Consider the following 12,268-nt stretch of genomic DNA (forward strand, 5'->3'; position numbering starts at 1 on the left):
ATAGCGGTGTTACTCACGATGGCCGAAAGATGGACAATCCAGGTGTCCATCAACCAATGAATGGATAAACAAACTGTGGTGTATACACACAACGGAATATTAGGCAGCCATAAGAAAAAATGAAGTTGTGAAGCATATGACAACATGGCTGAACCTGGAGGACATTATGTTGAGTGAAGCAAGTCAGACACAAAAGGATAAATACTGTATGACTGTACTATTTTGAACTAATTACATTGTGTAATTTCAAGGAGTTAACAACTAGAATATGGGTCACCAGAAAATAGAATGAAGTTAGAGAATGGAAAGCTGAGGGTTAATCTGTGCAGAACTGGTAAAAAAAAGGTTATTTGTAAATCTTTGGAAATGAATAAATTTGGTGAAAGCACATCACAACGTTTGTTATAAGCAGAGCTATTATATGAATGACAGTGGTTGAAAAGGAAAGTCTAAGGACATGTATATTATTAGAAAGAAAGTTTAAAAATGTAACATGGGACTGTATAACAGCAAAACCTTGTGAAATACAATTATCAGTAATATTGCATATATAAGACTGTTTTTACAAAATATAAATACAAATAAACTAGAGAGTTGGAAACTGAATAGCAGCTATGTATGGTAGGGGAAAGACAGAAAGACTGAGAAATGATGGGTTTTTTTGGTTTATCTGTTTTTTGTTTTTTATTATTACTATTACTGGAATAATGGAAATGCTATAAAAATGATTGAAGTAATGAATACACAACTATGTGATCATACCATTGTACACTCTGAATGGATTTATGCTTTGTTAATATGTAGCAATAAAATTGATTTGTTATTAAAAAAGCTGCACAAAAGAAACAGAAGGTAGACATTTCCGCCTCATAGCCACACAAGGATGAGGAGGACTGTTCTCAGGTATGGGATCCCTCCCCAGGAAATGAGGCTGAGATGCAGAGGTAAAAAGGAGATAACTATTTCAGTGTGTAAGACACAGCAGGGGGAAAAGCTACAACCTTGGACTCCCTGAAAGAGTTCATTGCAAGCAGGAAAAAAAGATAAAGGAATACTATGAATACCTCTCTGCCCTGAAATTTGATAACTTGAAATACACCAATTCCTTGAAAGACATAGACTACCAAAACTCACACGAGGAGAAACAGATGATCTAAATAGGTCTATATCTATTAAAGAAATTGAGTCAATAATTAATAACCTTCCAAAAAAGAAAGTAGCATGCTCAGATTTCACTGGTGAATTCTAACATTTAAGTAAGAAATTACACCAATTTCCTACAGTCTCTTCCAGAAAAGAGAGGCAGAGGAGGGAAGTGGCTGTGGCTCAATCAGATGAAGTCCCGTCTACTATATGGGAGGCCCTGGGTTCATGTCCCGGGGCCTCCTTGTGAAGGCAGGCTCACCCACATGACGCAGAGCCCTGATTCAGCAAGGTAACACAACAAAAAAAGAAGGGAGAAAAGTGAGAACACAGAAGAGCCTGCAGTGAATGGACACAGAGAGAAGACAACAAGGCAAGCCGCAAGGGGGGAGGGGAATAAAATAAATAAATACAGACACAGAAGAACGTACAGTGAATGGACACAAAGAGCAGACTGCACGCAAAAAGCCACAAGGGGTGGGGAGAGGAAATAAAATAAATTTTAAAAAAGAAGCAGAGGAAACACTTCCTAAATCATTCTACGATACCAACATTACCCTAATATGGAAACTAGTAAAGACATTCCAAGAGAGGAAAACCACAGACCAATATCTCTTGTGAACAAAGATGCAAAATTACTCAAAAAAATAGCAAATTGAATCCAACAATGTATAAAAAGAATTATACATCACAACCAAGTGGGGTTATTCCAGGTAAGGAAAGCTGGTTCAACATTAAAATAAATATCAATGTAATCTACTGTATCATTAAGAAAAATCGTAAACGATCTTTCATTATGCAGAACAACATTTGCCAAAACCTAACGCCAATTCATGACAAAAACTCTCAGCAAACTAGGAATAGAGGAGAAATTCCTCAACCTGATAAAGAACAGCTACAAAAAACCTACAGTTAACATCAGATCTAATAGTATGCAACTATTTTAGAATACAGTTTGGCAGTTTCTTACAAGCTAAACATGGTCTTATTACACAATCCAGAAACTATGCTCCCAGGTATTTATGCAACTGAATTGAAAACTTAAGTCCACACAAAAATCTGCACATGAAATTTATAGTAGTATTATTAATAATCACCAAAAAACTGGAAGCAACCAAAATGCCTTTCAACGGGTAAATGGATAAACGGCAGTGCATCCATACAATGGAATACTATTCAGCAATAAAAATAAATGAGCTACTAAGCCATGAAAAGACATGGATGGACCTTAAATGCATATTGCCTAGTGAAAGAAGCCAGTCTTAAAAGGCTGTTATGATTCCAATTATGGAAACTATAGAGACAGTAAAAAGATCAGTGGTTGCCAAGGGTCAAGAGAGGCGAAGCACAGGGGATTTTTTTAGGGCAAGAAAACTATTCTGTATGATACTGTAATGTCATACATAAGGCATAAAAACATAAATGTGTCAAAACCCAAAAAACTTTACAGTACAGAATCAACCCTAATATATACAAATTTAAATAAAATCATTCAGGTGGAAAAGGGCTCTCAGAATGAAATGCAGAATGTGACAATCTACCTGTAACAAACGTATGAAATAACCTAACTGAAAAGGGTAAAATAAAAGTTGCCAACGCAAGTCACTTTCAAAATGAGTAGAGTGTGTTAAGAGTAAAGGCAAAGAAGTGTACTCTAGTTGATAAGAGTTGTTTCTCATGGGATTATGGCCTAATTCTGCATCTACTATACATATATACTGGAAGTACACTTGCAATGAATCATAGATCTAAATATAAGAGCTAAAACTATAAAATTGTTAGGAAAAAAATAGGAGAAAATCTTAGTGACCTTAAGCTTGATGAAGATTTCTTAAAAACACAAAAAGCTCAACATAAATTTTCAAAAATCAGTAAATTACACTTCATCAAAATTAAAAACTGTTTTTCTTTAAAAGACACTGTTAAGAAAATAAAAAGGCAAGCCCATGGACTGCAAATTATTTGCAGAACATACACCTGATGACAAAGGACTTGTACCTAGAAATAGAAAGGATTTTTAAAAATAATATAAACAACTCAATAAAAGTGTGCAAGTGATTTGAACAGACACTTCACAAAAGATGGTATATAGATGGCAAATAAGCATGTAAATAGATGCTCAAAATCATTATTCATTAGGGAAGGCCATATTAAAACACAATATATACTACTAGAATGGCTAAAATTAGAGACAGAGCACACCGGGTGTTGGTGAGGATATATAACAACTGGTACACTCATACACTGCTGGTGCAAAGATAAAACATAACGGTATAACCATGTTTGGGAAATAATTTGATGGCTTGGTCAAAAGTTAAATATACATGAACCATAAGGCTCAGCCATTCCACTCCTAGGTATTTATCCAAAAGAAATAAAAACATATGGCCAAGCAAAGACTTATGTAAGAATGTTTATAGCAGCTTTATTTGTTACAGTCCCAATCTGGAAACAACCCAAAAGTCTATATGGTATAACCACACAATGGAATACTACTCAGCAATAAAAAGGAATAAACTCTTGATTACATATGACAACATAGATAAATCTCAAGATAATTATGCTGAGGAAAAGGATCCCAACACAATATTATATCCTATATGATCTTTTTAATATAAAATTTTAGAAAATAACAGATGAATTTCTATGACAGAAAACAGATCAGTGGTTCCTGGGGATTGATATGGAGTGGGAGTGAGTTAGTGGGAGGTGAAATTACAAAGGGGCACAAAGAAGCTTTTGGGAGTGGGAGATACAGCCACTATCTTGATTGTGTTGATAGTTTTAAAGTTGCATACAAATGTCAAAACTTATCAAACTGTATACTTTAAATATGTGTAGCTTACTGCATGTATGTCAATTATACTTGAATGAAACTGCTAGAAAACAAATGTACACAAAAAACCTCAAAGTTATTATACATTTATCTGTTAGAATATTTTAATTAACTACTGCATTAGTCAGCCAAAGGGGTCCTGATGCAAAGTACCAGAACTCTGTTGGCTTTTAAAAAGGGTATTCATTTGGGGTAGAGGCTTACAGTTACCAGGCCTAAAGCTCAAGGTACTGTAAGAAATACTTCCTCATCCAAAGTCTGTTGCCATATGTTGAAGCAAGATGGCAGGCGATGTCTGTGAGGGTTCAGCATTCCTCTTTCCTCTTAAGGCTCCGTGGGCCCAGCTTCTTCTGATCTCAGCTGTGGGCTTGTTTCTTTTGGGGTTCAGCTGCTCTGTACTCTTCACGAGGTCAGCTGTAAACTATCAAGCAAATGACTCACCTCTCTTCCCAGGGCTGCAGGATCAAAGCTGACACCTTCTCTCCTCTTCTGTGTCTATGGGGCTCTCTTTATTCCTCCATGTTCTTCTGTGTATCTGCTTCTTCTGTATTCCTGAGTATCTGTTTATATAGCCCACTGAGGGGCAGGGACTCAACCCTGAATGTCTTAATGAAGTGGTCGAATTAAAGTCCTAATCTTAACATAATTTAATCAAAGGTATCTCAGCTGAATCTACCAACCAAAGGAACATAAATAGTTTACAAACATAATCTCTTTTTTTTTGGAATTCATAAATATCTCAAACTACCACAACTATTAAAATGCTTTCAAAGAACTTCTGATGACATTGGGAAACATTTATCATATATAATTAAGTGAAAGTGGCCAAATAAAGACAGGATGATCTCAAATACATAGAAAGCTTACAAACACACAGACAGAAAAATTTCTGAGTGAAAACAGATCTATATTAGTAATAGTTTTCTTTGTGTTATTGAATTATGGGTGATTTAAGTTTTCTTCATACTCTTCCCTATTTTCCAAGGTTTTCTTGTTGTTGTCTTGTTTTATTATTATCATTTTTGTTTTACTTCAGCTTGAAATATTCTTATAAGCAGGAAATTAAAAAACAAGTGAAGGGAAAGAATTTCATTATTTGTCCCAGCAAATGATTACAACCCATGCAACACAAACCCCTGAAGGACCAAAGAGGGGCTCTAGGAATTCATATGGGGACCACGTATTTTCTGTAGTTTTAATAATATATATCATACTCAATTGAACTACTATTTTTCAAATATCCATAGATGCACTGAAATTCAATGTTCCTGAATCTATAGAACCTCTAATTCTCACATTGATACTAATAGTATAACCACTCACATGGTTTATAAAAACTCTACCACCATACCAGTATGTAAGAAGTGCCAAGTTCATTACATATGACTATTTCTCTGCTATGACTTTCATTATTCTTTTTCTCTCCAAAGATTTATTTTTTTATTTTTATTAAGTACCCCCCCAACACACTGTTGTTTGTACTCACTGTCTGCTCATCTTTTTAGTAGACACCAGGAACTGAACCCAGGGCCTCCCATGTTGGAGGGAGGTGCCCAATTGCTTGAGCCACCTCTGCTCCTTCATTATATTCTAAGCCACCCTTTTCCTAAACTATTGTCAAACTTGTGCTTTGTTCTTTCTTACATTGTTCATATCGCAGAATAGAATTTAGAGTTATAGAGGTAAATTAAATAATCAAATACCAAAGTCAAATATGCTCTTTACCAAGAAGGGCTTTGCCAGAGATGTATTCACCAAATGCAATGGATGTGTCATGATGATGGGGGAAGAGTGTTGCTGTGGGGGGAGTGGTGGGGTGGGGGCAGTGGGGGGTGAATGGGGACCTCATATTTTTTTAATGTAATATTTTTTAAAAATGAATTAAAAAAATAAAATTATTTAAAAAAAAGAAGGGCTTTGAAAAATCTACTTTTTATATATATATTTTTTGGGGAGGTACCAGGGATTGAACCTGGGACTTTGTATGTGGAAGGCAGGTGGCTCAACCACTGAACTATACTCACTCCCCCAAAAAGCTATTTCAATTAAACATTGAGGCTTTTGTAAATTCAAGATTAAGATTTGATTTTTGATACCTAGTTAAGTGTGAAATTGCTAGTTTGTGATTGATCTTCTGGAAATCATTTATTGTTGCTGATATTTCCAAAACTGTTTCATAATAATTATCTTAAACATTGAAGTCAACAAATAACTTTCATTAAAAAATATACTACAAAAAGCAGAGCTATTAGAAATAGCAAACTACTAGTTGTCTAAAGGTAATTTGTTTTACCTCAAAGAATTATTCTCTGCTTTTTGTCTGCCGAGTTCACTTTCGGTATCCATTGCCTTTCTTGCTAGTGATTTCATTTCTTTTTCCACAGTGGTTATGGTTTCTTTCATCAAAGTCATATTTGACATTTGCTCCATACGTTCATCATCAAGCTACACAAGTAAAATGACAAGGTAACTGCCATCACTGAAAAAGGCACAGTAATCTTTCCAAAGAGACATACTCACTTTGTACAAAATGTGGTTTATGCTAAGATTTATATAATGAGAAGATCAGGTTAGACGTGATCACTGTGTGAGGGTTTATGGACAAGGGATTGTGCAGTATGAATAAGAACAAGCCACTGCACAGCTTTTCTGTAAAAGCCACCATGGTGCAAAAGTGTACATATTTTCAATCTGGTTCGATGTGACTGTAGCATACCTATCTTATTTGCAAAAGGATGTCTTCCTTGTTGCCCAATATTAACAAATTACATATATAAAGTGGGATTTATGAAAAGAGCAATTGTTTCTCTCCTGTCTCTGCTTTTGAAACTCATAACAACTTATTACAGGTGAGACTAAAAGTATATTCCATCAAATTTGGTAACAGAAAATCAAATTCCCTTAACTCTGTTTATATAATCATAGCATCCCATAAAGATATTCATAGCATCTTAAATCCTTGATTAGTAAAAAAAAGTGATGATACATATTGAAATTCAGTTTAAATATGTTTTTTCATTAGTTTTATATCATAATTTTCTCTACCCTATACTGTCTTTAGGATATAATACACCATTTTCTCTATATTTGACGGTATTATCTTAATGAAAGAGGGTAATGATAAAGCTGCTAAAATCTGAGCATGCACACCAAATAGTTTGAAAAAAAAAAAAAAAAAGAACGAATTCTCTTGGCAACCTAACATACAAGACTTTACTCACATTTTTAGAAGGAAATAAACGAAAAAGTGACAAATTACACCATACATCCTACCTTACATATTTTAGGAGTATAAACACTACACAGTATTTTATCTTAGAAAAATCAAATAACTTTTTTGAACACAGAAAAGGGGAAAGGGGAAGACTTTAACACTTTATAGCAAAAAGGACAAAAGAGATTTTTCTTTACATTATGAACTGTACACTCCAGCTCCTCTATCCTTTGTTCCAAGTGAGCCTTCTCATTAAATGCAGTCTCCTGGGCAATCTGTTTAAAAAGAAAAGCAAAATAAAGCACTTTTAATTTCACTGCATATATGTTTAACACATTTCATATAGAAAAAATTCTTTCAAACCTTTAGCCTTTCTCTTAGACTATCTCGTTCTGTGGTCATTCTTCGTAAATCAGTGAAGGCTACATCTCGTTCTGTCTCTACCCGCCGGAGGATAGCGTGTGCTGTTGTTGATTTAGGAGACTTACAGTTTTTCATCATTTCTCGTCGAAGTCGGGCAATTTCTTCCTGTGCCTATTATTTAAAGAGATAGATAGAATCTTGTTTAACAATCTTTAAAACAGACCTAAATATAGTTATCTTACATTCAGCCAGTTAAAACACAAACCTACATTAATATGCATGCAGCAAGGCAAAGGTGTAATTTATATTTTAAAAAAGAGTTTATATAAATAAATGCAAAGGCATGTATACAAATAAAGGTTTGGTTTACATTATCTTTGCCAAAATATTTTTAAAAATTAACTTGGAAGAGGTCATTGCAAGAGAGAATTTTTGCTAAGAAATATATAGAGTTTACTCTGGTCATCAATTTTGTGGTAAAAATTTGAATTCAGCACCATTCAAGTAAAATTCTGATATAATAAATATTATCATTATGTTTCAATCTCTCTTTATAAATAAAAATATATGCCATTTTCATGTCCTGGCTACTTTTACCCTAACAGAAAGGTTTGCAAATCCTTACTGACAACCCAACATACTCTCTGACAAACTTGTTTAACTATCCTCAAGCCCCCAAATATTCCACACCTGCAAAAGATTTCATATCCTACTTGCTGCCTACATCTCTTCATCTTCCTTCCTCTCAATTTTGACCTTCTATCCAGCTAGTCTCCAAGTGTCAGAGGAAGATACATTACCTCTCAATTTCCATAGCTAAGCCTTCACCAAAACCCTGGACTGTGTCTCCGAAAGTGGCTTTCTTCTAAGATCTCTTTGACTCAATTTTAATGACTTCCTCTTGTCTTGAATAGTGTCCTCTCCATTCACAGACTTCAACCATTCACAGGGCTCCCATATCTTGAAAAATTGCCCCTTGATCCTAGTGCCCATTTACCATGCCATGCCTCCTCTTCTTTTGACACACTTTTGCCAATAGTCCCTTACCACCCATTCTCTCACCCCGATGTAACCTGACTCCCATTTCCATCAATCTGCAGAATCAGCATTCTTGATTTCAACTAACGACTCTAATCACCAAATCTAATGGCCTTCTTCCAGTCCCTGGTTCCCTCCCTTGGGTTTATAGCATTGTGCTGCCTTAGTTCTTTGTTTTTAAAATTAAATCTCTTTATAAATCTACACAATGAGTTCCTGCCTCTCTCCCCACTTGGTCCCATGCTTCTTATTGCCTGATGGTAATTACTACCTGAAGGTACCACCATCATCATACTCCATCTGTCTAAAACCAAACACATCTTTTCCCTCAAACCAGCAAAGACTTTCCTATTTCTTCTTCTACTATCACAATTCTCTCAGTCACTCAAAACAGAACTTCGTTCATTTCCATTTGTCCTCCCTTGCTCCTAAAATCAGATCTTGTCAAGTCTTCCTTCTTGTGCATCTGTCCCTATCATTATTTCCACTGACAGCATCCCTCACTCAGCCCCATAAAGCCTCAGGTGTGGACCACTCTAACAGCCTTCTAAAGAGTTTTGCTCTCCATGGTCTCTTCCTCCTCCAATCTCTCCTAAGAAGAGCTTGTTATATGATAATATATAAAGATTGTGTAAGAGATAATGTAAGATTGCCAAGAGGTTAAAATTTTTAAAAAATGTTATGTTGGTCTTATTTCTCCTTCCTTAAAAAAAGAGATTGCTCATTGCCCAAAGGACAAAGTATAAACTGCCTATAAATGCCACTGAACAGACTCTACCATTTAGTCCAGAGGTCAAGAAATTATAATATAGCCCACAGGCCAAATCCGGCCAGCCACCTGTTTTTGTATGCCATTAAGCTAAGAATGCGTTATACATTTTTAAATGGTTTAAAAATATATCGAAAGAGTAAGAATATTTCATAACATAAAAACAATATGAAATTCAAATTTCAGTGCCCATAAATGAAGCTTTATTGTAACACAGCTCCACTCATTCATTTATATACTGTCTACAGCTGTGTTTGTGCTACAACAGCAGAGGTAAACAGCTGTAACAGAGACCCTATGTCCCACAGAGTCAAAAATGGTTATTAAATGGCCTTTACAGGAAAGGATTACAGATTCCTGCTCTAGTCCAATCTACCTTTTAAGACATAGTTCTATAACACCACTGATACCCTCAATTCAGCCTTAAACTGGTCTATTCATCTATTGAGTTTCCTCCCTTTATCCTTTGCCTCATACCATTCCTTTAGTCTGGAATGCCCCTTTTCCCCTTTAAAGGTAACAGAAACCTCATTCATCCTTCAAGGCTCAAATTCCACATCTTCTAGCAAAGAAAGCCATGATCACCATAACTCATGACTAATATGTCCACTTCTTACATTTTTTACAATATCTTCTAGAACACTTAACCTATAATAACAAAAAATAAATACAAGAAAATATAATTTATCTCCTCAACTAGATTGCAAACTTATAGAAAACAAGGTCTGCATCTTACTAATTTTTTTTTATCTCGTAGAGCAGCAAGCTCAGAACCCTACATGTAGGTAGGTAACATAAATATACATGGAACCATACCTTTCTTATCTAAAATATTAAATAGCTATAATAATTAATAAAATTTTGTATTTGTAAAAGATATTATATTGATAATTTCTGGGTTTAATCTTTTCTGGGTAAACAAGCTATTTGATTAATAAAGGATATAAAATTTTAAGCTAGAAAGTAGAGATCAACTACAAACTGATTTTACAATCTAAATGAAGCGAATTACATAGCAATTCCTAAAGTGATTCACAATAATTCAAAGATGTGTATTCTTTACCCCCATACCCTGATCTTTTCACCATGAATGTATCATACCTTATCATTTAACACTTTCCTCATTTCTTCTTCCAAAAATCAGATTATATTTCTGCAAGTATATGATGGTTTTTTTTAATATAGGGATAACATATGTGTGTGTACACATGAGCTTACTGATCAACATAACATTGTGGGAAATATATAGCATTTCATTAAGAATATCTTAAGAATAAATGTAATTCCCAAATGTTAGTTAGATTAATTAGATTGGCAGATTGAAACACTTACGGAAATTAAAGAATTACATACCTCTAGAATTGAATGCTATTACTTACATATATATTCTGTTTATTTACAAATAAGTTTACCTGTTCATAAAGAAGAAAGGTCTTGTCTCTCTCAGATGTAAGAACCTTGACATTACCCTGAATTTCTGCCAAATGACGCTCATATTTTTCCAGCATGCATTTAAGTTCTTCACGATCTCTTGTGGTCTTCAAAAGCTCTACATCACAATTTGCACCCTACAATTATTACATAAGAAATTTAAAACTCTTCTTTGACATGTGGTCCTAACAGAAAGGGGTTACTCCTAGTAGTGTACTATGTGGGTAAATATGACAATACTCATAAGCGGAAATGTTGAAGAAAAGAGTTACAAAATTTTTTCTTTTAAACAGCCTCATCCCAAATTGTTCCTCATTTGTCTGATTCCCTCCCACTACTAATGCGGGGTGAAGAACCAACAGGTATGGTTCACTGTGCCGCCAAAGAACTTCTGTCTTCCAAACTCTTTGATATATAGCAATTCTTGCCAAGTCAAAATGAAGTATTTCCAGATTAGGAAAATAAAAGAATAAAAACCAGTTTTGAGCAACAAACCCCAAAATATTTGTTTCCAAAACTTACCCGGGAAGATGGAGAAGGGCGTCTTGGACTTTTAGATCTACTTCTGATCATCTTTCTTAAATTTTGAGCTTCACTCTTGTAATAATCTCTGTCTGCTTCTAAAGTCTTGACAAAGCAATCAAGTCTGGAAGGAGATTTATTTTGTGCTTTTTCACTCTCTAAAATTATCTTGCCAAAGAGGAAAAAATTAGGCCATTATTTCACGCTAAACTACAGCATCATTTTTAAAAAGTAATTTGAAAATAGGACCCTTAAAAGTATTAAATTTGGTACTTTAAAAACAGAACATTTTAAAAATAATTAAGTATACATTTTAAAAAGCAGTTAGAGACCTTCCTTTTCCAGCATTTCTGGATGTGCTATATTTTTATTTAACTGAAAGCACCTCTAAATTTACCGAATAATTTTGAAGGAAAAATGGTAAATAAATTTCAGAGAGGCCAGAGATGTCCATAGACCTAGTACAAGTCCTAGAAATGGAATTAATTTGCTTTAGAAAAACATAAATACTATTAAAACATCTGTTCATAGTGTCTAGTTTTGTTCAATAATTGTTCAATAAATGAATAAATTAAATAAATGCTGGCTCTTCCTTACTTGTACGTACTTTCAAGTGCATTCTCATGAACGCCCATTTACTTTTATATAGTTAGAAGTATTTTTTATAACATTTATTTTACCAAAACTTTACTGGAAGAAAAGTACAGACATACATTCAAAGTATTTTACATATTTAAAATAACATTAAAACATCTAAATAGAACAGTTTCATTTCACATTTTCTAAAAGAAAACATATTATTCAGAATTAAGTAACAAAATTCATAGCTTAAAAAACACTATTAAAGGGAATAAAAGTTAATATGTAGGGAAGCAGACTAGTGGATAGGGCGTCCGTCTACAACATGGGAGGTCAGCGGTTCAAACCCCGGGCCTCCTTGACCCCTGTGGAG

General features: G+C 34.4%; 1 protein-coding gene across 11 annotated transcripts in view; it reads right to left on the minus strand.

The window, feature by feature from the left end:
* The window catches only part of TSGA10 (testis specific 10), a 142,362-nt gene that overhangs the window by 106,964 nt on the left and 23,130 nt on the right, over window positions 1-12,268 (minus strand). For all 11 annotated transcript variants that reach the window (XR_009181082.2, XM_071208733.1, XM_004474371.5 and 8 more), the window contains 5 exons: window positions 11,317-11,484; window positions 10,776-10,931; window positions 7,557-7,727; window positions 7,391-7,468; window positions 6,273-6,424 (listed from right to left, as the gene is read on the minus strand). Coding sequence is in view for 10 of the 11 variants with exons in the window: in XM_004474371.5 (XP_004474428.2) it covers window positions 6,273-6,424; window positions 7,391-7,468; window positions 7,557-7,727; window positions 10,776-10,931; window positions 11,317-11,484 (725 nt within the window). In the remaining variant the exon portion in view is untranslated. The remainder of the gene's footprint in view (window positions 1-6,272; window positions 6,425-7,390; window positions 7,469-7,556; window positions 7,728-10,775; window positions 10,932-11,316; window positions 11,485-12,268) is intronic.

The sequence above is a fragment of the Dasypus novemcinctus genome, chromosome 17 (assembly GCF_030445035.2).
Source record: "Dasypus novemcinctus isolate mDasNov1 chromosome 17, mDasNov1.1.hap2, whole genome shotgun sequence".
NCBI classification, from domain to species: domain Eukaryota; kingdom Metazoa; phylum Chordata; class Mammalia; order Cingulata; family Dasypodidae; genus Dasypus; species Dasypus novemcinctus.